Genomic DNA, 27,268 nt, shown 5'->3' with positions numbered 1-27,268 from the left:
ACAACGTATACTCTATGTCCTTATATGCAGCACTCCATTGTGAATAAACACTAAGTGTGACCTTGACCTTTGAGGTAGGGACACGGGTCTTGCACGCGACACGTCGTCTTGGTATGTGGAACACATTTGGTAAGTTATTTTAAAATCTGTCCTTACAAGGGAAAGTTACAGCCCGGACACGACAACCTATACTTTATGTCCTTATATGCAGCACTCCATTGTGAATAAACACTAAGTGTGACCTTGACCTTTGAGGTAGGGACACGGGTCTTGCACTCGACACGTCGTCTTGGTATGTGGAACACATGTGGCAAGTTATTTTAAAATCTGTCCATACAAGGGAAAGTTACAGCCCGGACACGACAACCTATACTCTATGTCCTTATATGCAGCACTCCATTGTGAATAAACACTAAGTGTGACCTTGACCTTTGAGGTAGGGACACGGATCTTGCACGCGACACGTCGTCTTGGTATGTGGTACACATGTGGCAAGTTATTTTAAAATCTGTCCATACAAGAGAAAGTTACAGCCCGGACACGACAACCTATACTCTATGTCATTATATGCAGCACTCCATTGTGAATAAACACTAAGTGTGACCTTGACCTTTGAGGTAGGGACACGGGTCTTGCACGCGACACGTCGTCTTGGTATGTGGAACACATGTGGCAAGTTATTTTAAAATCTGTCCATACAAGGGAAAGTTACAGCCCGGACACGACAACCTATATTCTATGTCCTTATATGCAGCACTCCATTGTGAATAAACACTAAGTGTGACCTTGACCTTTGAGGTAGGGACACGGGTCTTGCACGCGACACGTCGTCTTGGTATGTGGAACACATGTGGCAAGTTATTTTAAAATCTGTCCATACAAGGGAAAGTTACAGCCCGGACACGACAACCTATACTCTGTCATTATATGCAGCACTCCATTGTGAATAAACACTAAGTGTGACCTTGACCTTTGAGGTAGGGACATGAGTCTTGCATGCCACACGTCGTCTTGGTATGTGGAACACATGTGGCAAGTTATTTTAAAATCTGTCCATACAAGGGGAAGTTACAGAGCCGGACGGACGGACGGACAGTGCGATTTTAATATGCCCACCTTCGGGGGCATAACAATTTGTGCACAAATTGCCAGATACATTATGCTGAGCTATATAGCAAAGCTAATAACTCTGTGATACTTTTTTGAATTACGGCCCTTGTTTAGCCGAGAAAATATCAACTGACAAGTGTTGGCGTTTGCTCTGCAGTGCAATGGGTATCTTGTGCAACATTTGTTCAGATTTGAGAACCCACTTGGGTAGATAAATAGATGTATGTTTATCATCGAAGAAATTTTAGTACACTTGAGCACATTTCTTAACTCGTTGCTATGCAACGCTATGTTGGTAGAGAGCCACCTACATGTAGGTCTTCACATCTGTTTTAATTCAGGTTATTGCTTAGGTATGGAGTGCTCACACATAGCGCTATATGGTGCTCCCTATCTGCGCTAGTCAATCAGTTGTTTTCGAGTTCCTTGTACCTCAAAACAAATGGGGGTCATCTACCGTACATGAATTGAAAGATCTAAGACTGGGTTGCTTTCCAGTTATTGATCAGAAACGAATTTGATAGACTCTTGCAACAAACTTGCAATGCCATATTATGACATGCAGTAGAATACTAACATAAAAGTTTGAAACTGCCTTCAGTAATAGACCTTTTGATATCTCCACAACCATGGTATCAAACTTGCATTTTGGTACAAAAACTAGAAATCAAAACAAGTGCACAGTTGCGGTTGATAAATATATTTCTTTCATAGAGACACGAAGGTATTTTCTACAAATTTTGTTTTCACCTGTCCAACTCATTCCAATCTCAGCACAAGGCAAGAGAATGACACAGTGCCAAACAAATACTTATAAATAAGAGAAATGTTACAAATTATTTTACCACTCTAGAAAGCTTGGAAACAATTTATATTCACACACACATGCACCATCATCATTGTCATTTACATTGTTTCATGAAATTGTATTATTCTACAGCTGCATACAATAAAAAACACTTCAGTTTTATCATGGATAACAGTGTGCTAAAACACTAAATCTTCAAAGAGCACTTGTTTCACTTCCTGTACTAAACAACTGACACAATTTCAAATCTTAAGAACTTAAACATAATAGGTCACCCACTATAATCAAATTCAAATAAATTATCCAATGTAAATGAAGAGAAAAGTTAATACATTAACAATATAGCCATTTAACCATGATATTGCTCGTCAATTCGGCACTTATAATATTTTCCAGTGTTTTTCTAAGATATCACATCATTATACAACGGCAGCATGGATATTTTGCGAATGCAGGGCGAGCACATCGGTAACACTGTCAGCACTTATCTCCTGCTTCTTCCCGGCACTGCCATACAGCTTCACCTGGCGGCCATCTTGGCTTAACAACACCTTCACCTGAAACAGACGTAAGCTCCAGTATTATAAAACATCACCCAACAACAAGTAGATTATAATAGTAATCATTATATTGGTTTTGCTTTTTTAAATGGACTAGACACCAGTCATTCCTCCAAACAAGACTAGAGTTGTCAAAATGTGTTAGTGCGAGGCCATTAATTTTACATGATAAAAAGAATATTTTGTCGCTGTCTCAGGTTAGCTGATCCTTTCAAAAATAGCAGTTAATTGAGTATATAATAAGCACTTGAAAGTCACATGAGTAGTAAATACATATACCAATGCTATTTTATAAATTAACTGGGAGTGGTAGTAAATATTGGAATTGGAAAAAATACGCAAAATCTTTAAAAGACACATGTCGTAAGCGATATGATATATCAGTTATTAAGATTCAATGAGTTCTACACAATGATATCAACTGTGGTAATTTTGACAATTTTCTTGCAGTTGTACCAGTTTTGCAACTGCATCACATTTCTGCTAAATATACCTTCCAATAATCTATTGTTACTTCTAAATGATTATCATCACGGAGTAAAATAAATTGTGAATGCCATCACTGATCTGTATTCTTGATAAATCAAGATACGTAAGTCAACAGAAACTATAGTCACATTAGTGTATCAATTTGCATGTAAATATCTTCTCACTTATGGCAATGGTTCAAGTTTTGCATGAGAACATATCAGCAAACACCAAACCACGCCATTATCTCTTTTCTTTGAAAAACAAAAATTTTTAGAACTAAAAACTAGTCCTATCAAACAAATATGCAATTTTCATTAAGATATTGGTATGCCACTGCCAAATTGAAAGCCCTTCTTAAAATACCTCCAAAAGTATGAACGAACATGCATATACCTGAGCCAACAGTTGTTGAACTGTGCAAGATGCTCCTCTTGGATTTTCCAAAAGTAACATCCCTTTGCATGGTTTTCCTGCAGGATTTGTGTACTCCAGATTGGCGAAATGGCAAATAGGGGAGGTTACACTGGTTGGCTTAGTTCCACTTCCCATAGCTGGACTGGCATACAGGGTTTTCGTTGTGAGGCTAGAGATGTCAGAGGATTTTGACAAACCAGTCTGGCAGCTGGCATCAGTATATAATTCTATTTTTCTGCCCCTAACTCCGAACACAGACTGGACCTAAAACAAAAGTTAACACAGTGTGAAATAATCTCAGATACTCGAAACCCTAAAAGCAACAAGTACTATACAACTTTAATACTCATGTGATATAAACACATATTTTTATTAAGGTATCTGAACTGCTTTGACTGATTTTTCAATCTTTCAAAGTCAAAACAATGTGTTTGTAATGTTCTTATTGATATAATATTTACATATTCTACTTCTGCACTTTACAACCTTTTAAGTGATATCACAATAATATGAAGTCACCCGGCATCAATATTTCACATTATTGTACATAGGTAACCTTAAAACCAAACTCAGCATAAACATTATTGTCCCTCCATTTTTTATCTTATTTTTCATTTAATAGTGGCACACTGATTTTACAACTGATCTTATTCATGCAACTGTAGTTAGCAGTCAATGGCTAAAGAATTATTATGTTCATAATATTATTCATTACACGGTTTAAAAAATTAAAAACTTTCAAAACATTTACAAATTATAACTTCCGTTCTACTTCATGACTCACCTGTTCTTTCAACTGATCAACACTCAGCACAAACTCCCCGGCTGGGTTTTCCAACAGCACCGTTGCCTGCTGACTGCCAGTCACTCCCTCCTGACAAGGACTTCCACACAGCTGTACGTTCACATAGCGACAGTTAGGTTGAACCCCCTTTACTACCGGGGCTGGGGGAAGGGTCTCAGAAGTTGCAGCTGGTTTAGCGCTTGTTGCCAGACTTGCTTCATCACCACCTCCACCACGCTTTACAATAGCCAGGTCCAGTGTTGAAGACTTGATCTGAAATTTAAAAAAAATACATGTAAGGCCATTAGTCATGAAATTCAGTCTACAGTAAAACATTGAAACATATGTATCAGTACCAGAGATGGATATCATCTTAAGTTTAGGGAAAGTTGTTAATGCAGCCAACTTTATGCTCTAAAGACTCTAGCTTTATTTTCTTTACCGTGCTAATTTTTTTGCACTAGCCAACCCATTAGAATTCTGGATATCGGATGCCTGTCAGGTGTGGCCATTATATCTCTGGTCAAGGCCACTAGACCTTGCCCTTCAATCTACTTGCCCCAAAATCATTAACTGACCATGACCCAAGAGCAAACCATGTTTGAAGACTGTATAACAATTCATTCAAAAGAAACCGATATGAAACCAAAGTGTGATAATGATGCAGACAAGGTCTAGACAAAGTAAATCCTTGTGTGTGTCCCATGCTTCGGAGACACAAAAACCTAGTAAAATGCGAGAGTTGAAAATGTGAATCTATGTTTTAGAACTCGGCTTAATATAGAAATTCAGAATTTACACTTTCATACCTTCTGGTCTTCTCTGATGAGCTCATTAAGGCCTGCAGGTATGGGGAAGGCCTCCATGGGCTGCTTTATTGTGGAGAAGATGAAGTCAGAGAAATCACAGATGATTTTCTCTAGGTCGGGACTCGCCTTGTAGTACACTGTAATGTCGTCTGATGGGACCAATTTAGCCTGGAATATATGGAAAGCAAGTTGGACTAAGAATGTTAAAATATGAATGAGAAAGAGTTTTATGTGGTAGGCATAAGTTTCAGACTTGATGCTGACCTATTTGTACCTGTATGTACATCCTAAATCGCCTTCCCTGCTCTCTTCTTATCAGAATTGTTTGCTATTCTTCGTAATGGACAAGAAATGCATGAGTGAATAAGAACATGACGGGCCATTTTCATCATGTGCTCTACGTTTAATCTGCGAAGATAAATATCAACTTGCGAGCTAGGGGCACAAGGCACTAAAAACATTTAAATTTCACTTGTATTTTGTGAGTATGCAAACCAAAATTCAAACCCTGAATCAGACACCATTTTCAATTTTGATTCGCTTCTTGAGGCCAATAGCCCTACTTTCGTTTTGAGGCTAGTATTCAATTTTCTGAAGAAGAGAATTCCATCAGTCTTTTTGTTTTCCTCACAACACCATATTCTTGTATAGAACAATCCCAACAAGCTTGATGAGTCTAATATTTACGACATGTTTTCACTAAATAAGAATACAAAGGGCATAATGTATACCTTTTTCCTCAGTTTCTGTACGCGGTTGATGACTTCCCGTGCCACCCCTTCATCCAACATGGACTGGTCTGGTGACACATCTACTAGAACTAGCACCTGGGTGAATGGAAAATAAAAATGAAATAAATAAGTTATAAATATGTAACAATCTGCCATTTTTATGTCATGAGCCTACCCAACTTGTTTAGAGTCATTCTTTTGGCAATTTGAAAAGCCAACAGCATTCTTTAGCAGACAAGATTGACCTTTTAAATAGAGATGAATTTGCTAAATGATTGAAAGGGATCCACACAAAAACCAGGTTTGAAATGTTCCACAACCCAAAATACCTGACTTTTTAATTTATTTTTAAAGAAAATTAATGGAACGCTCATTTTTATAATTTTGTAAGATGATTCTATCTTTTATATAATACCTGTTGATCCGCATGTGCGTCATAGTGTTTCACGTCCTGCTGGCTGTCGAACTTGTACATGAGGCGTAAATCTCCCTCCTCCAACTTGTGTCCTCGCACAGTGATCTCCCCTGACTGCTGGAAGGCCATTAACTGACTGTCAGTCAACTCTCTGATGCCCTCATGGACCTGAAATTCACCAGAGGTGTTGAAGTAAGGCGGTGTAGGTTTACGTGAGGATGTTATGCAATTGTTTTGGTAAACGTATCAAAAAGGACATGGATTTAAGCCTACAAGCTGCATTTCCTCATTGCCTTGTAAATTGACACAAGTGTGTTTCAAGAAAGCTGTATGCACAATTCGGCTAAAATAACACTGTAGCTAAATTCACCTGAAAATGTCACTATTCAAGGACCACATACCAGAGTCAAAAAAGTTAACATAATAAGTCGCCCCCCCCCCTTTGATCTTCCAGAGTAACCATATTGTCATTAAAATATTAATACAAACTAAGCGCAGATTTGATATCGATTCGAGCTTAGTATGGAAGATTTTTAACAAAAAAATGTCTTACATCTTTAAAGTGCTGTTTCAACTTTAACCCAAGGACTTTGTGATCAGGCTCTGCATGAAGCCTGGCGCCATATTTCTCCTTGTCCATTGATGTCGTCAGCACCTTCACATTTAACTCCTACAAACAATATTGGGGATTATATAATGAATGTTAAACTCAAGTGCAGCAGTAACCATATAGTTTTCGGCAAAAATTTTGGGTTTATAATAAAAACTATAATTTTCTTCCAAATTGGGCAATTATTGAACTAATCAAGTTTATTGCTACATGAAGATTTTAGAATGCCAGGAAATATGGTTCTCTTCGAATGTTTTTAAAGCCATTATTTCATAAATGGTGATAATCACCTAGCATGTTATCAAACCTACCATGACATAGTTAAAGTGAACTAGATCTTGAGCAACGGTTTTATTCTGGGTGCCATATGTTTAACACATTTTCCTACCTCCACAATGTAGGACTGAAGACCTTCAATGTCCTTCAACATTCCTGGCTCATTAGAAATGGCAACTACCTCTTTCAATGGGTACTGAAACAAATCAATACAAGCCATGAGTTTATGTACACATGGTCTTCTTTCTATTATAAAATACAGAATATTATCGTTTTTCAAAACAACAGTTGTTTGCTACATTACTTTAAAAACCCTACACTGGATCCCTTTGTTATATAGAACATTTTGGTTATTCAAAATCAACTCCCCCTCTGCATCTAGCCTCAATATGCTCAACATTTGTGGCAAAATATTTAAAATCCCTCAAGAGGTTCAAAAGATTTGGAGCAGACACAAAATGAAGTCATATGACCTTTGACCTCGAAGTGTGACCTTGACCTTAAACCAATATAATTGTAACATGCACACTGCACATCATCTCATTATGTTGTACATCTAACATGAAAAGAATCAATTGACAACATGCACACAGAGTAATAATCTTTTTGCTACCTGACAGGAAAGATATCACCATAACAGGATTCAGGCAACAAATATTTACTCATAAGATTTCTTTGGAAACTTGGCCCAAAACACAAAACCTAAAGGCCAATGACCAGAGACGTCACAGGTGTTCATACCTATCAATTTGTCTGTTTTTTTGTTGTTGTTTTTTCAGTTTCATAGGCCAATTGCATTTTAAAACTTATCCCCACATACCTTGAGAGGCAGCGTGTTTCTGTCACGGATAATCCGTCCCAAATCAATCACTGACTGCATGCTTGATACAGACGCCTCAATGTGGGTATCAATCAACTCCTCTCTGGAAACAAGAACATCGGATTTTAATACATACAATACAGGTTTACTTGATATTTCTTCAGTAAACAACAAGAGCTGTCACAGTGACAGCGCGCTCGAGTATTCCCCCGCTTTTCAATGCAAGGATTGAAATGTTTTGGCGAAACATGCATGGATCACTGTTAGATTAGATTTCAATGCAATACATGGTGTGCTGAGATATTAACTTAAATGTAGTTCCATGCAAAATTTTAACGAGAATTTCTAAGTCTAATAATAAAGGGCCATTATTTGCAAAATACAGTTATCTAACTTGGTTATTCAATTAAGTTGGGTGGTTGAATAACATTGTATAAAGTCTCAATGCAATACATCAAGTAGTTGCTGAGATATTATCATATGTGTGCTAACATACAAGACCTGAACCAGAATTTCTAAGTCGCAAAATAAAGGGGCAAAAATTATATGTTATAAAAGATAGAGTTACCTTACTTGATTAAATAAGGTTAAATAGATGGGAGCCTGTGTGTAAAGTTTCAATTCAATACATGATGTATTCGCTGAGGTATTGACTTAAAAGTGGTTACATGCAAAACCTTAACCAGAATTTCTATGTCAAATAAAAAGGGGCCATTATTTTAATTTAATGCAAACTGGAGTTGTCTTACTTGGTTATTTAAGTAGATTGGATGGTTGAGTACCATTGTATAAATTCTCAATGCAATCCATCCAGTAATTGCTGAGATATTAACCTATGTGTGCTTAAATGCAAAACCTTAACCAGAATGTCTAAGTCAAATAATAAAGGCCCATAATTTGCTTAATATTCAAAAAAAGTGTTATCTGGGAATACATATCTAATGTTTCAATGCAATACATGATATATTTGCTGAGATATTGACTTAAATGTGGTTACATGCAAAAACTTACCCAGAATTTCTAAGTCTTATAATAAAGAGCATTTATTTTGCATTAAATGCAAACTAGAGTTATCTAACTTGGTTAATTAAGTAGGTTGTATGGTTGACTACCATTGCATAAAGTCTCAATGCAATACCTCAAGTAGTTGCTGAGATATTAACCTATGTGTGCTTACACCCAAAACCTTAACCAGAATTTATAAGTCGAATAATTAAGGGCAATTATTTGCATTCAATGCAAACTAGAGTTATCTAACTTGGTTAATTTAATAGGTTGGATGGTTGAGTACCATTACCATATTAACCTATGTGTGCTTACACGAAAAACCTTAACCAGAATTTCTAAGTCAAATAATAAAGGCCTATTATTTGCATTATATTCAAATAATTGGTATCTAACTTCATTAATTTAGTATGTAAGATAGTTGGGAATACATATCCAAAGTTTCAATGCAATAACTGATGTATTTACTGAGATAATGACTTAAGGTGCTTACATGCAAAACCCTAACCAAGGTGTGAGACGCCAACACCGCCGCTGCCGCCGCCGACGCCAGGGTGAGTAGTATAGCTCTCCTTATTCTTCGAATAGTCGAGCTAAAAATCACAAAGGACATGAAGCATGTGCAACTTTATCCCTGTTCCCTGATTTTTTGTTGTATGAAGAAATGTAGGATATTCAGGTTGGTATGCATATAGTTTTTAGTCTCGGTCGAAAGCATTTTTTGTTGTTGTTTTAACAATTGACATAATAATAATTCTGAACCACCCTGATATAAATATTCATTAATGTTCAACTAATGGCAAGATTTACTAGTCACATGATAATCCTGGAGACACATGTGGTTCTATTGGATTAATTTAAATATCTTTTATTAAACAAGTAGGTAATTATGAAGGGGGTTGTATCAGATATAGACACATCAATTCAGCACACTATTACGGGTACCTATTTTTTCCAGTACACAGGTCAATTACATTTGTACTTCACAACTAAACTATTTGACAATCATGAATCCTTATACCTCGGCTCAGGGATCATCATGAAGTGAACACTGCGTGTATCCTTGCCCTCAATATATTTAGGGTCAAGGAGTAGACGTAGATTTTGGAACATCAGCTCTGTTATGTATGGGATCAGTGGCGCCTGAAATACAGAAATTGCACCTCAAAGACACCTCACCTCTTTTTTTAAAATGATCTAGAAAGAAAGCTTACATAGAACTAACATCAGAACAACAATAATCATGCATTGACAAAAGATGACAACATATAAAGATTTCATTAAACCACTCTTACTCCAATATAAGATGTACTACAATTAATACTAATGTTTTAATTAACTGAAAACTATAAATACATATCGAAAACCATGGTTCTTATGAAGGATACCGGGATTAATTTGAAAAAAGGTGCAGAAAACACGGTATTTCTACCTTTTAAGACTATAGTTTATCACTGTAAATCTTTTAAATCCAACTATACATTTAATACTTTTGTGTTTGCAGCTTTTAAATATATATCGCTCAAAATTTGTGTTTGTTAAATATGTGTATGTATGTGTCACTTTTAAATTAGCTAAGATAATTTTTAAATAGAAAAACAGATTAAACACTCAAAATTGAATTTGAAAAATTATTAGAAGCATTTTTGTCACTTACCATCACTTTGCTCATGGAGAAGAGCACAGCAAACAGTGTGGTGATAGCATGTAGGCAATCGTCCGCCCCTGTGTCCCCCTTGAGACGCTTCCTGTTCATGCGCACGTACCAGTTTGTTAGCTGGTCAACAAACTTCACCATTCGTGGCATCACTGTGTACAGCCTGTAAGCTGTCGGTGGAAAAGGAAATTTCAGCAAAGGTTTTTTTTAAATAAATTTTGCTTCAATTTATAACTTCAGGATAGCTTTGCAAGCAAATAAGTCTTAGACTAACTTTGGTAAAATTTGGGGAATCTATCACAAATTTTGTGGTGACCAATCGCTAACACGTCCTTATACAACTATAGGAGCTAACCATGATTTCTGTCAGACATACATAATTTTGTCAAAGGCCTGAGAAATGCTTCATATTAACTGTATAAGTAATCTTCAGAGTCAAACTGAAGTGGCTTTGTAAAACTTAAGCTGATTAACAAGGGCCATGATTACCCTGCATCTCAGCCCGCACAAATTTGATGAGTGACTGGGTGAAGGAGAGGATCCATCGGTCCATGTAGTTCTCTGTGGTTCCCATCTTCACTGGGCTGTACTGCAGGGATATACCCTCCTCCTGCAAACATAGATGTATAGAAACTATTTAACAATCTCATTACAATATAATAAAATATTCATGATTTTCGCAGATACCGCCTATTGCAGCTTTTTGTACTGTGTAGTCTCGCCAGGCCAAGAACAGCTTAAATTTTTTAACAATGAAATTGCAATTAGAAATTTGCAGAAATGCCTTGGTCCAATTTGGTGCCGAATCAGGCTTATAATGGTCTTGAGGTGAAACTGAATGCCCAGTAAGTAAGGGGTTAGTCAGTCATTTTTTATAGTTTTGTAAGTGAATTAACTACAGAAATCAGTTTTACAATACATTTAACATGTAAAGAAAAATACAATGGTACAATTTATCCAATTATTCAGGTAATCCAGCACTCACCCGTTCAAGACGTTCCACATTCTGCATGAGGAACCTGTAGGCGTTATACCAGGGCAGAAAGACATCCTTGAGAATGTCGCGCACACCCTCCTCCTTAAATCTCAGGTTATCTGCCCTCACTGCTGGCGAGTTGCATAGGTACAACCTTGGAAATGATATTAGATATAAGCATTTTATTTATCATGTCACAAAAGTTCTGCTTTAAATATAAGTGCTGCCTTCTACCAGTAATTCTTCCAACGGATTTCGGATAAGGAGTTTCAGCAAATCAATTGATATTGTTTCTTTCTAAAAGTATATATTCCCATTTGATATATATTCTGATTTGATTTCATTAATTATATTGCGAAATAATGTTCACATTTGTTAAACCAGTATCCTCTAGCCAGGGAGAGCTTTTACAGTAGAGAGTAGAAACAACATGGTAACAATTGAGTTCATAGCTAAGTCAAGATTACATCAATTTCATGAAGTAAAAGTAAGAGTCACTTTCAAATTCAAGTATCAGGAGCTAATGAATCATCTGATTAGAGCGTGAATTACCTGAGAGCATCTGCACCATACTTGTGGACGACTTCCAGGGGATCCGGGTAATTCTTCTTCCTCTTACTCATTTTCTGTCCATCTCTGAAAAAAATCATTTGTTCAAATATAACTGATCTGGACTTCAGTAACACAAGTGGTATTTGAATTGGTTTAATAGATTTCTTTCCATGTAGGAATTGCCAAAAAAAATCGACATTCAAATGTATGTTAAAATTTATGTGTTTTTTCATTATACGAGCCGGAAAATTGTTAAGCAATTTTATCAACTACAAAGAATACTCTCACTTTTGAAATTAAACATAAACTATTTTAAGTTCGACCTAACTAATTTAATTTCAGTAGATACCATGTTATAGATATATAATTAATAATACCTGATGACAACAACACTTACGATGCTAAAACCAGTCCATTACAGACGAGGTTTTTGAATGGTGGTTTTCCAAACAGCAGTGTTGATAGTACCAGTAGCGTGTAAAACCTGAAATATAGTTCATACTGGTAATTAAAATTGATATTGAGTGTTATAGTTTCTGGCAGAACACAAAACATGGTCAATTTTATTCATCGAAAAATGGATGTACAGAGATGCCAGTTTATAACATACAGGAATGTCAATGCAGGTTTTCAATACTTAAATGGAAGATAAAATTCTACATGGCTATGAAAGTGATCTCTCACAATTTTATAAAGGCATAAAAAATGCACACATTACAAAACCTGTCTGAGCCTGTAATTACAATCCTACTGTACATACCATCCTCTAGTCTGATCAATTCCTTCAGCAATAAAGTCGGCGGGAAAGGAATCATCAAACTCCTTCTTGTGCTGGAACGGGTAATGTTGCTGGGCGTACGGCATACTGCCACTCTCAAACCAACAGTCAAACACCTCTGTCACCCGACGTAACACGCCCTTGCCCAGTCGGGACGGGATTGTCAACTTGTCTATGCTAGAAAAAGATATCATATTTTATTATTATCGTATACAGTAACATATAAACCAAGGTTATATTCAAACTTCATTGAGAAGCAATTGGGCTTCAAGGTTAAAGAAAAACTGATATATTGTAATTCCTTATTGAAAATAATTAACCGGATTTTCATCTTCAACATAAAAGGGTGATGTTTTGTAATGCATCTTGTTATTAAAGGACTAAAACATCAAGTCATTTCTTAACTTATTTACCTAACTTAAGTTTCTCTCATATCATGTGATATAAAAGCTTAATAATATTAACTGAGATATATTAATTTTAGTGATTGTATAAAAAATACATACTTTCATGTTAAAATCACTTATTCTTTTTTTTAAATTTGACAATGAAAAGTTTAGGAAATTGACTTAAGTGAGGAAATGACGTTTTATGAATACCACCCATTTGCAGTGTTAAAACAGACATAACCCTATACAGTTAATTGACAAAAATAGCTTTAAATCTTATACACAAAACTCCTAAGTCTTACTTCTCTCTGTGCAAGTCCTTGATATCAGTCACTCCAGTCAGCTTCTGCAGTTCTTCAATGGAGCCGACACAGACTATTTCCTCCATATCGTCCGAGGCCCAGAGGGGAATCGGTGTCCCCCAGTATCGGTTCCGAGATATTGCCCAATCACGAGCCTCTCTGAGCCAGTTAGCGAAACGCTTCTCCTTCACAAAGTCTGGCACCCTAGAATAAAAGGTGCATATATTGTAAAAAATCAAATTTACAGAATTCCCTTTCTTTTACAAAAAAATGCAATCAAAATGCAAATTACATCCTTTAAAAAATAGCCTATTTATATTCCATAAAAGCTGTAAAACATTTACTTGCAGTACGGAGTGAATATGGAATACTTTTTACAAGTATACAATATTTAAAGAAATTTTGACACCAAATCAGAATTCATGAGCTTACCAGTATGTCAACCAAAGCCTACCAGTATGTCAACCAGGCCTTACCAGTATGTCAACAAAAGCCTACCAGTATGTCAACCAAAGCCTACCAGTATGTCTATCAGCCCCTACCAGTATGTCAACCAAAGCCTACCAGTATGTCAATCAGCCCTTACCAGTATGTCAACAAAAGCCTACCAGTATGTCAATCAGCCCTTACCAGTATGTCAACCAAAGCCTACCAGTTTGTCAATCAGCCCTTACCAGTATGTCAACAAAAGCCTACCAGTTTGTCAATCAGCCCTTACCAGTATGTCAGTCAGTCCTTACCAGTATGTCAACCAAAGCCTACCAGTATGTCAATCAGCCCTTACCAGTATGTCAACAAAAGCCTACCAGTATGTCAATCAGCCCTTACCAGTATGTCAGTCAGTCCTTACCAGTATGTCAATCAGCCCTTACCAGTATGTCAACAAAAGCCTACCAGTTTGTCAATCAGCCCTTACCAGTATGTCAGTCAGCACTTACCAGTTTGTCAATCAGCCCTTACCAGTATGTCAGTCAGCACTTACCAGTTTGTCAATCAGCCCTTACCAGTATGTCAACAAAAGCCTACCAGTTTGTCAATCAGCCCTTACCAGTATGTCAGTCAGCACTTACCAGTATGTCAATCAGCACTTACCAGTATGTCAGTCAGTCCTTACCAGTATGTCAACCAAAGCCTACCAGTATGTCAATCAGCCCTTACCAGTATGTCAACAAAAGCCTACCAGTATGTCAATCAGCCCTTACCAGTATGTCAGTCAGTCCTTACCAGTATGTCAACCAAAGCCTACCAGTATGTCAATCAGCCCTTACCAGTATGTCAACAAAAGCCTACCAGTATGTCAATCAGCCCTTACCAGTATGTCAGTCAGCACTTACCAGTATGTCAATCAGCCCTTACCAGTATGTCAACAAAAGCCTACCAGTTTGTCAATCAGCCCTTACCAGTATGTCAATCAGCGCTTACCAGTATGTCAATCAGCGCTTACCAGTATGTCAGTCAGTCCTTACCAGTATGTCAACCAAAACTTACCAGTTTGTCAATCAGCCCCTACCAGTATGTCAACCAAAACTTACCAGTTTGTCAATCAGCCCTTACCAGTATGTCAATCAGCGCTTACCAGTATGTCAATCAGCGCTTACCAGTATGTCAGTCAGTCCTTACCAGTATGTCAACCAAAACTTACCAGTTTGTCAATCAGCCCTTACCAGTATGTCAATCAGCGCTTACCAGTATGTCAATCAGCGCTTACCAGTATGTCAATCAGCCCTTACCAGTATGTCAATCAGCGCTTACCAGTATGTCAATCAGCGCTTACCAGTATGTCAGTCAGTCCTTACCAGTATGTCAACCAAAACTTACCAGTATGTCAATCAGTCCCTACCAGTATGTCAACCAAAACTTACCAGTTTGTCAATCAGTCCTTACCAGTATGTCAGTCAGTCCTTACCAGTATGTCAACCAAAACTTACCAGTTTGTCAATCAGTCCTTACCAGTTTGTCAATCAGCCCTTACCAGTATGTCAATCAGCGCTTACCAGTATGTCAATCAGCACTTACCAGTATGTCAATCAGCGCTTACCAGTATGTCAATCAGCGCTTACCAGTATGTCAATCAGCACTTACCAGTATGTCAATCAGCGCTTACCAGTATGTCAATCAGCGCTTACCAGTTTGTCAATCAGCCCTTACCAGTATGTCAATCAGCACTTACCAGTATGTCAATCAGCACTTACCAGTATGTCAATCAGCACTTACCAGTATGTCAATCAGCGCTTACCAGTATGTCAATCAGCACTTACCAGTATGTCAATCAGCACTTACCAGTATGTCAATCAGCGCTTACCAGTATGTCAATCAGCGCTTACCAGTTTGTCAATCAGCCCTTACCAGTATGTCAATCAGCGCTTACCAGTATGTCAATCAGCGCTTACCAGTATGTCAATCAGCACTTACCAGTATGTCTGAGCATTGTTGGCTAGAAGCATCTCCTGTGCATGTTCGACTCGTACAAACCAGCTGGACACTGCCTTGTAGATCAGGGGAGTTTCTGACCTGGGGGAAGAAAAGATGGACTTGAGTACAAACAGTTTCATTTTAGCTTGTTCAGAAAGAAAGATATTAAAGATGCACTCTTATTCCCAAATAAGATTAATCACAAATAAAAAAAATGGTTTTAAAATACCATAAAGTCTGAAGAAAAGTTGAAAACAATGTTTCTTATGATTGATACCAAGTTTATTTGTAAAGAAATGTGCTGAAATCAGGGTATTTCTATCTTATAATACGCCAGTAAATCACAGAAAATCTTTTAGCATTCACCAATCATTTAATATTTTTGCGTTTTTAGCTTTCAAATACACGGTTACAATCTTTATCAGTAATTAATATTTTCCAGAAATGCATTTATCAATTGAGTAGATAAAGGTTTATCACTCAAAATGCATATTTGTTATACATGTGTATTTATTGATTTTGAATAAGAGTGTCACTTTAACTGAGAGTCTGATTAACAAGTGTTCCTGTAGAAAGTAATCGAAACTAACATCTCCTGAGCCCCACATGGACGCTATTACCACTTCACTTAACAAGGGCCTTTGATCAGAGGATCAGTGAGTCAGGTATGAGGAGATCTATAAAAGTGATATTATAAAGCACTGGGGTAATTTATCAATCACACATCAGACCTTGTTTAAATATTTATAAATTGGACAGTAAATTTAATTAAGTATCTAGTTTTAGTAAATTATAAATGTAATACGACGTGTACCATTCACACAACCACTCCAATATGATTATCGTTTTATATAAAGCCAATTCCCCCCATCTTTCATTGTTTTTGTCAGCCTCAGATAACCATTCAATCACAAATAAACTGGTACCTACCTCCAGCAGAAAGGGTAGTTATGTTTTAAAGAACCCTGGTGCACCAGTCTTCCTTCCTCCTTTAACTTCTTTATGATCTTCTTATCAGCATCCTGTGAGGGAAATTTCCACAATTCAGTAAAACTGCTTGCAAAGTCAATGAAGTTGAACATATTTGAAGAATGTAATAAAAATTGATGAAGTGTTTTATAGACATAGTAATGAATTACTCCACTTTCATCCCTAGTACCAAACAAGATTTTTTAAATTTGAAAATGCCATTGCATAGGTCAAAGTTTATTTTAGGAATAAGAAATGTTCATACTGACAAGGAATGGAAGGCAAAAACTGAATCCTACCAAAACAATAAGCCCTTGATAACTTGTTAGCCTTCACACTCATGATAAATCCAAGATTACTGTACTTACCTTGATATATTCTCCCTTAAATTCACTGACAGGGTCAGTGAACTTTCCTGTAGAATCGACAGGGCATACCATGTCCATATCTTTTGTGATGACTCCATAACGAAGGCACACTCTCTGATCATCCTGTGAAAAGTAATGTTACATGTTGTATGTAGTTCCATAGGAAACATTCTTATGATATAAACATTATCATGTGTTAATAAAGATGATAATGTTAATAAAGAACTTGATTTTTCGCCTAATAATGAGGTGCAAACCTTCTAGCCTGAAGATAAGACATTTACGTTCTTATTTTAATTGACTGTTTGTAATTTATGAGTAGAAATAAAAATTGTTTCATCAATTTTCCTGCATGAACTATTTACAGACTAAGGGTAGGTACCTCTCCAAAGTAAGGAGCCTGATGTACGACCCCAGTGCCGCTTTCCGAAGTAACATACCCATCACACAACACTTTGAACGCTCCAGTCTCCTTTTTCAGCTGAAATTATAGACAATATGATGTAAAATCTTGGTGTATTCTAATCTAGCTTTGTCAAGTAGCTACACATTGAAGCTCTAGTCTATGATCATTTTAAAAGAACAAGAGCTGTCACAGAGACTATTCCACCGCTTTTCAATGTAAGGATTGAAAAGTTTTGGCGATGTGTCACTGTTAGATTAGATTTCAATGCAATACATAGTGTGCTGAGATATAAACATAAATGTAGTTTCATGCAAAATATTTGCACAGAGTTTTTAAGTCTAATAATAAAGGGCCATTATTTGCAAATACAGGTATCTTACTTGGTTATTCAAGTAAGTTGGGTGGTTGAATACCATTGTATAAAGTCTAAATGCAATACATCAAATAGTTGCTGAGGTATTATCCTATGTGTGCTAACATCAAGACCTGAACCAGAATTTCTAAGTCGCATAATAAAGGGGCAAAAACTATATATTATAAAAGATAGAGTTATCTTAATTGATTAAATAAGAAGGTTAAATAGATGGGAGCCTGTGTGTAAAGTTTCAATGCAATACATGATGTATTCGCTGAGGTATTGACTTTAAAGTGGTTACATGCAAAACCTTAACCAGAATTTCTATGTCGAATAAAAAAGGGGCCATTATTTTAATTTAATGCAAACTGGAGTTATCTTACTTGGTTATTTAAGTAGATGGTTGAGTACCATTGTATAAAGTCTCAATGCAATCCATCAAGTAATTGCTGAGATATTAACCTATGTGTGCTTACATGTAAAACCTTAACCAGAATTTCTAAGTCAAATAATAAAGGCCCATAATTTGCATTAAAATAAAAAAGTGTTATCTGGGAATACATATCTAATGTTTCAATGCAATACATGATATATTTGCTAGATATTGACTTAAATGTGGCTACATGCAAAACCTTCACCAGAATTTCTAAGTCGAATAATAAAGGGCAATTATTTGCATTCAATGCAAACTAGAGTTATCTAACTTGGTTAATTTAGTAGGTTGGATAGTTGAGTAACATTGTATAAAGTCTCAATGCAATACCTCAAGTAGTTGCTGAGATATTAACCTATGTGTGCTTACACGCAAAACCTTAACCAGAATTTCTAAGTCGAATAATAAAGGCCTATTATTTGCATTATATTCAAATAATTGTTATCTAACTTCATTAATTTAGTATGTAAGATAGTTGTAAATACATATTTAAAGTTTCAATGCAATAACTGATGTATTTACTGAGATAATGACTTAAAGGTGCTTACATGCAAAACCTTAACCAAGGCATGACCCCAACGCCGACGCCACCGCCAATGCCAGGGTGAGTAGTATAACTCTCCTTATTCTTCGAAATGTTGAGCTAAAAATCAACCATTTTGGTTCAGATTACCTCTCCCTAACTACAAAATAGGCTACTGTTTATAAAGTCTGTTGATATTTTTTTTTAATAATAAGAATAATTTAATTGCCTTTTAAATATGATTTGTGAAACCTTAACAGCTTTATACAGAACTGTAACACCATTTCACAATAATGACAAAAACATAAAGCCTAGAATAAATTATTTTTTTTCCAAAAAACCTAGTACGCTACCCTACCCATTTTTGGACTTAATCAAGGTTAAACCTAAGGTAACCTCAATAAAACCTTCGTTACTTTGGTACATCAAGCCACATCATAGAATCAAACATTGTTATTATTATGACATTTTCAAACCCTCATTTTTAGCCACATGTACATTGACTCAATCTGAAAGTTTTTAGTTTTCCAGTGTTTTTCAGGTTAAAGTTTTAAAACATAACAGTGTTATCTTGATGGAATTGACGATTTGTCCTTGATATTTCATAATCAAAGTGTACCTCAAGTGTTTATTCTAACCTTCTCAAATGATGCAACAACACCAAAATTTTCATCAAAATAATGTCAGTGAAAGTAGTCTACCGTAGTTTAAAAGGTTTAATGATAGTTTTGAATGTAATTGCTTCATATTTGTACATGTAAGGTTCTGAGACTCTTTATTCATTAAGTGACATTTGTAATGAGAGAAAAAATAATCTCATTTAAACCAAATTAAGTAAAAACAAGAGATGTTAGTGAAACATTTATGCCCCCTTGGGAGCCAAATTGTTAGTAGGATTTGGACACTTAAATAAAATATGGACAATCAGAAAACCTTTTTTCAGCTTACAGTCACACTGACCTTGACCTTTGACCCACTGACCTCAAAATCAATAGGGTTCATCTGCTGGTCATGACCAATAAGCCTACCTAGTATGAGGTCCCTGGGTCAAAGCGTTCTCAAGTTATTGATCGGAAACCGTTTTTCATGTTAAGGTCACACTGACCTTGACCTTTGACCCACTGACCTCAAAATCAATAGGGTTCATCTGCTGGTCATGACCAATACACCTACCAAGTATGAGGTTCCTGGGTCAAAGCGTTCTCAAGTTATTGATCGGAAACCGTTTTTCATGTAAAGGTCACACTGACCTTGACCTTTGACCCACTGACCTCAAAATCAATAGGGTTCATCTGCTGGTGATGACCAATACACATACCAAGTATGAGGTCCCTCGGTCAAAGCGTTCTCAAGTTATTGATCGGAAACCATTTGGTATTCCGACCGACCGACAGACAGACAGACCGACCGACATGTGCAAAACAATATACCCCACTTTTTTCAAAAGGGGGCATAATAAATTATTTGATTCCATATTACAATTTAAAACATCATTTACACCTGGAAAAAGAGTGCACATTGACTTTCAACAAGAAAATCTGCCTACATAACAAACAGACAGGAAACTGCTGACAGGCATTCTTTCTGTCAAGGATAAATTCAAAATTCCTAAATAAACAAGCTTTGGGATATTTCATCATGCTTAACATGTGCATATAGTTTGCATTGCACCTATTTGCATCAGAAAATCAATACAGACATTAAATTAAAGACTCAAGTTATTTATTGCATTGAATATCTTCATGCGCAAGCAAATTGCACTCTTCAAAACACTACATCTACAACTGATTTTATCTCAAGAATTCAAATATATTGAATGCCATTTTTGACAAGTATGCTTCCCAGCTTAAACAAAAGTTTAAACATTTGATTTAAAGTAGTTACAGAAAAATCTCCAAAAACAGCCATAAAGTGTCTAATATCACAGGAAGTAGTTTGTTACATTGACATAGACCTAATAGTAACTTGTTTACCAGTTGTACATGTACTTACATGGACAAAGTAGTCAAACAGTGGCTTGTATTGTTTCCCCTCCAGCACCTTTCCCTTAAACCTAGGGCAGATAAAAACATACAATTACTGCATTTCGTGGTAGATCACTAATAATAAGATGAATAATTTTTGTAAAGTGAAAAGTTCAAAACCGCACTACAAAAATTGAACACTCCTAATAATAGATAATTATGTTTTTATTTTAACATTTATCCAGAATTTATTTCAACATTTATCCAGAATTGTTAAGGTAATATGAATTTAGATAATGTTAAATGATTAATAAAAATAATTGGTAATGCATGTGTTTTTGGTTCATGGTCTAGACAATTGGAAGTTACATTTAGGAATATATTTGACAATTCATTTTATCTTGTCAACCAATCACACATGTAAAACGAGAACAATGGGGGCATAAACAGTACATTTTACACCACATATGATTACTCATAAGTTGAGAAATTCATGTCAATCAAACTCACTTGTCCAGGACAGTGTACTCCTCTGGAGATTTGAAGAGGGATTCAAGCCTCGCCTCCATCAAGATGTATGTATTGCCAGTGGCCTGGTCTAGAAAGTAGGAAAGTACACATCTATGAATGTTTAAAAGCAGAATTATTTATGAACTTTGAGGAGAACATTTTCTATTTGATTTAGGAATTAAACATGGTTCAAAATGACCTTCAAACCTTTTGATACGGTTAATTCTGAGAAATTTACACTCAAGTTGCAGAAGTTATTTTCACAAAGTTAAAACAATGAAATGGCCTTAAGTAATTGCACAATTACTGCATTTTTGTAATTTGTTATAAGGCAATTTCTAGATATGTTGGCAAATGAAAATTTATCCATATAATATTTAAACTAGAAATGAACTATATATTAGAGGGGTATCTTGTCAATATAAAGAATTTTCGGTGATTTTAAAGAATTTGCCATAATGGGTTAGAATGTCTGACTTGTTATAAAGGGCTGGTTATACAGATACAAACCTTTCACTTTCACATATTCCATAGTTGGGTTAACGCAGAGGGCAAGGTTGCTAGGCAATGTCCAGGGTGTGGTTGTCCAAGCAACCATGGAAACATTCGGTTCATCATCAAGTGGAAATGTGATGATCACTGTAAAACAAAGATAAGTAGACTGTATGATAGTTGCATGTCTATTCATATGAGAAAATGATTATCATTCAGAAAAGGTTTTTGGCAAGCAGTCTAATGGCAGAACTTTGTTATCATAGAATAACACATACATGTATGAACTTTTTCATAAATCAAATTATTATTTTTCTGTACGCAGTGAAAACAATACATAAACCAGAGTAAGAAAAATTTATTAATGTTTGAGCAATATTAAAGCATGATATTTTAAAAACAGAAATCTTGTTCAACATTATACATACTTCTGTATCAAATTGCAGTTTCGTTCATGCATTTTTTCGTATTCTTTAATTACAATGAATGATTTTTAAACCCTTCAGAAATTTCTTTGTGATTGAATACATATTAACAAATAAAAGGAAGACTATTGAGTATTAAACATGTAAACTAACGAAATAAAGCACAGACCTGCCGGGTCCACCACATCTTTGTAGTTTTGACCAGACTCAAAGTTAGACAGGGGAGTGTTACAGGCAGTTGAAAATGGCATAACCTGGTTGTATAAATAAGCAAATTATCAATGTTTCCATCAAACAGAGAAATAAAACAATATTTTTTTTATATAATAATAATAATATGTTAACTAAATGTGAATATGAAGTGAAATTGCAATGCAAATCTTAGGTTTTAAAATTAGACTATCAGAGGAATTAAGTTACTTTAAATCTGAGGGTTCAAGCTATAATAGTACCTTAAATCCCCTATACACGAGGCCTTTGTTGTACAACTCCTTGAAGACCCACCAGATAGTCTCCATAAACCAAGGGTACATAGTCTTGTAGTCATTCTCAAAGTCGATCCATCGGCCTAGACGTGTGACTATATTCTGAAAAAGAATAAAAAATGTTCAAAAAAATGAAAATCACATTGTGTGGTTTCAAATAACACCTTTTGAATAAAAGCCAAATACTATTTTATTATGGACAAACTATTCATAAAAGTAGTGTTTCTGGGGTTTATTACTGGCTTATTTATAATCAGCATGTCACAGGGGTTGAAATTAGCACAAGCTTGCAAGCCCTGCATATACACATACATCTGCTTGGCTTTACATTTTTGAACAAGCCCTGCCGTATAAAACCCAGAATTTGAGCTCCCCCGGAAAACATTTTACCAGTGAAGGGGTTGTGTTAATTTCAACTACTGACTGTCAATCAGCTTGAGTCTACAAGCAATTGACAACTGCTAACTTTAAACAGCTTGCCAAAATAGGTACAATCTAAAAACTTTTAACAAAACTAGACTATCTAACCTCCCAGTCTGATGAGTATCTCATGACAATCTTCCTGCATTCAGCATTGTATTTTTCAATTCCCATCTTGGCCACATCATCCGGGCCTTTTATTCCGAGGGTCTTGTCAATTTCATACTCCTGAAATGCCGAGGATTTCTTTCATTTAGCACACAAGGCATACACATACAAGTGTATATATATATATATATATATATATATATATATATATACTAAATCTCTGTACACAATTTTTAAGACAGCAAACCAATTTCAGAATTAAAATATACCTATAGTATACTTTTTTAAACAGTACAATACAAGGTTCTCAATAAAATTCAGTTGAACCGTCTCAAATAGTAGAGTAACTGACAAGCTTCTACTTATTCTACTGAAAATTCTGTTAGTTTTCCAAATTTGAACCGGCCCCATTGCCATTGGAACCGTCCATTCTGGCAGCCAGTTCTTATTGAGAACACTGATAATATCAAATGCACATTTTCAAAATGGATACTTAACAATAGATGACTTGATGTCTACATCAGTCCATACTTTACAGAAATTACTTTATTATACTAGTACATTCACAGAGTAATGATTTCTCTAACAACAACAACAACAACAACACAACAACAACAGTGTCCCACAGAACCAATCCATAGCCATACCACAGGGAGTCCATGACAGTCCCATCCAAATCTTCTTTCCACATGGAAGCCACTCTGATGTGCCCAGCGAGTGACCACATCTTTGATTGTCCCTGCCAGGATATGCCCATAATGTGGCAGGCCTGTTGCAAATGGAGGTCCATCGTAGAATGTATACCTGGCAAATGACAAAATAAAAGGCGTACAGGTTTTGGTCAACATTTCAGATGTTTTATTTAAATACATATTGGAATGCAATAATTATCAATGTCAACAACATCAATGCTTTGACAAAACTAACATTTTTTTTTATCAAAAAAACTGTTATTGTTTTTTTCTAACCATTGAATTAGCAAAATAATTCTTTAATATATAACATGATTTAAATGCAAACATCATAAATTAAACTTTCATAATTTCATTATTCAAACTAGAGCTATCACTGGATGTAATCATACCCCCAGAACACCACTTTCTTGTAAGAAGAAGTATCACTGGGAGTGGTGTATGCTCATTGAATGTCGGTTAGAAAGCTTCCATTAAGTTAATGAGCCTATTATAGAAATAAAGACTAGAACATCAGGGATATAAGGCATCATTTTTGTACAAACACACACAATACATGGCGAGTGTATAGTTACAGAGAACTCTTTATATAGTTTACCTTGGCTTTCCTTTTGACAACTTCAATGATGTTTTAAACGCATCAATTTTTTTCCAGTACTCTAATATTTTTTCCTCTTCATTTGGAAATGATATCTTTTCAGGCACTGGCTGTGCCATGATGCTGTAAATGAGATAAGAAATAAGCTTAATGATTTCATATGATTAAATTTTTAAATATCATTATCATTGGTAAATTATGACTTTCCAGGACCTAGATATATTAAAAATCTAATGTTGCAATTCCTAATTCAAGAAATGATCAGTCAATGGCCAATTTATTTTCTTTGCATGCAAGCAATGATGTGTGTTTTATATTGGTTGGATAATAAACCTCACACTTCATAAATTTTCCAAATACCGGAACAATTTCAAAGAATTCAGTAAACTCTTCAATTAATGGAGTATTGATTTACAAAGCCTCTTAGTCTTTTATAATGTATATTTGTCCTCTCAGCGCATATTTTGACCGAGTCAAGTCAAGTCAATATTTTATTGGCAATACAATTATATACATTGCCATAACACTGAATTAACAAGCATGGTGGTGAAATTTACAATAAATCAGCATAAGTTTAGTATAATATTATGGAGAAAAGTATGCAAACTATATGTATTGATAAGATCATCTTCATAATTAAGCATATCATTATTTAAGTCATGTATTAACATGAAAAAGTATTATCCTCGCCGTTTAAAAGCTTGATATAAATAAGTTACGTTTTTTTTATAATATTTACATTTGTTGTTGACAATAATGTTACAAATTTGAACAAACATGGCCAACTTGTATACTACTTAGGCAAGTGGGATGTTCTTAGATCATGATAAAATGGACATATAAGTAAGAAGTGGTATTCATTTTCAACACAGTTCATATTACATTTAGTACATATTCTATTTTCCCTTTCAATATTTCTATATCTGCCTTCTTCTATCAATAAAGTATGTGCTGAACACCTTAACCTCGTCATCATTATTCTATTATTATCATTGACCAAATCCAGGATGAAATTGTAAAACTTCAAATGATTACACAACAAAGTGAAACATACTTTATTCTTTAATATGTTATTAGGCCTAAAAAACAAAATTAAATTTGGTTGGGGAAACCCGACCCTACCTTCAAAATAGGCGCATATATTTTAAATAATAAACCTATAATTTCTTACTTAATAATGCATTTCAGAAAATGTTTATTATATGCGAATCATAGAATTTTAAGTTGTTGGAAAGTCATGTGATATGCAAGTTTTGTAATGACATTTGCGGGCTAAAAATATAATTGCTTTCGGTTTTCTTGAAATTTGTAATTGCTATCAATGCAGCATTCTAGGGGGTTAAAAAGTGTCAAAAAGAAGACAGAAGTCATTTGGGTATGCTTACCAATAAATAAATTACATCCCATTCAATAAGGCTTCTGATAAGCTGACTGGAGTAGACAAATTTTTATTAAGATAGTATGGCCTAAGTTTGACAATGTATATTTCTTTGAGTTCCCATTTATTTTAAGTTATGGCCTAAGTTTGACAATGTATATTTCTTTGAGTTCCCATTTATTTTAAGTTATCTCATAATTGTATGACATAATTGCATTAGACAGAAATCAACATGTTGATGTATGTCGCAGTTTTTGCAATAGTTTTTTTTTATTTTTTTTATTTATATACTTGCCCATATATTTTATCAATAGAATAAAAATTTGCTAATAACTTGTGCTTCATGTACAATAAAATATTGTATGTTTTTGCATGACAAGGTGCTAATTAAATGCAATCTAATAAAGGCTCTTAAAATGCTTATACCACGTGAGCTTCAGGGGGGCTTTGCCCCTTTTGAACTCCAACAAGTGTGTTGCCCTGGGCCCATAACAGGGCCTTTCCCAGCTCCCTGAACCCCCGGTAAAAAAATGGCAACAACTTCTTAGAATCCAGAGGGAATTCATTTGGTCAATAATTTATCAAAATATTGATCACTACTGATAGAATAGTGTTTTCAACAAAAATGCAATGTAGTTAAATGACCTGGCAATGTAAACATCATTACGAAAATACCAAGAGAGATGTGTCTCAAAGGAAGTCGCGTATATGCTGGTAATAAAAACAAAAAAATTGGCAAATTCAGAAATTAAAACGGCATGCTATTCTTTTAAGAAATGTGTTGATGCAATAAATAATTAAAATATCATATAATGTAATGTCAAAAATATTTTATCGTTAAAATCCTTAGACCTTACATCAAAATGACAGCTTGTCAACCACGAAAATATATGACATAATATCTTTTTTACCTGCTGTGGTCAAATAAGCGTTAAAACATGTTAAACTTACCCTTATCTCTCGCCTAATGTTTTATTGTGCAAGACAAAGTCACTTTTATATGCTCAATTTACTTCCTGGCCCTGAAATATTGACTAAACTTGCAAAAAGTTTCATCATCCACATGTACCGGCGGCGTAAATTTATTTCACTACGTAAAAATTGCGTCCATATTAGGTTATTAAAGACTAGTATAGTTCTAAATTAAAAATTATCTGCTCTGGATTTCCATCCTTGCCAAAGGGATCGGTTGAGATAAAATTTGTTTTGGTCAAGTTGTTAAAAAGATTTCGAAGGAATTTCAATGATGCAATAAAATAATTG

The 27,268-nt window shown here is 35.3% G+C and overlaps 1 protein-coding gene across 1 annotated transcript; it reads right to left on the bottom strand.

Annotated features, from left to right (window-relative positions):
• Nucleotides 1-1,794: 1,794 nt before the first annotated feature.
• Nucleotides 1,795-27,165, bottom strand: LOC128217755 (isoleucine--tRNA ligase, cytoplasmic-like). Its single transcript, XM_052925121.1, has 30 exons — nucleotides 26,957-27,165; nucleotides 24,628-24,750; nucleotides 23,985-24,141; nucleotides 23,338-23,457; nucleotides 22,777-22,911; nucleotides 22,494-22,578; nucleotides 21,918-22,046; nucleotides 21,408-21,495; nucleotides 20,926-20,986; nucleotides 17,599-17,697; nucleotides 17,217-17,339; nucleotides 16,810-16,901; nucleotides 15,880-15,978; nucleotides 13,468-13,671; nucleotides 12,759-12,953; nucleotides 12,396-12,482; nucleotides 11,999-12,082; nucleotides 11,456-11,600; nucleotides 10,960-11,080; nucleotides 10,471-10,640; nucleotides 9,835-9,956; nucleotides 7,809-7,911; nucleotides 7,101-7,184; nucleotides 6,656-6,772; nucleotides 6,103-6,270; nucleotides 5,688-5,783; nucleotides 4,957-5,124; nucleotides 4,148-4,420; nucleotides 3,343-3,627; nucleotides 1,795-2,475 (listed from the first exon to the last, which is right to left on the bottom strand). The coding sequence occupies exons 2-30, from the start codon at nucleotides 24,744-24,746 to the stop codon at nucleotides 2,338-2,340; spliced, it is 3,867 nt and encodes a 1,288-aa protein (XP_052781081.1). The 5' UTR covers nucleotides 24,747-24,750; nucleotides 26,957-27,165; the 3' UTR covers nucleotides 1,795-2,337.
• Nucleotides 27,166-27,268: the final 103 nt, after the last annotated feature.

The sequence above is a fragment of the Mya arenaria genome, chromosome 14, assembly GCF_026914265.1.
Source record: "Mya arenaria isolate MELC-2E11 chromosome 14, ASM2691426v1".
In the NCBI taxonomy this organism is placed as follows: domain Eukaryota; kingdom Metazoa; phylum Mollusca; class Bivalvia; order Myida; family Myidae; genus Mya; species Mya arenaria.
This window is presented reverse-complemented; position numbering and strand designations above follow the sequence as displayed.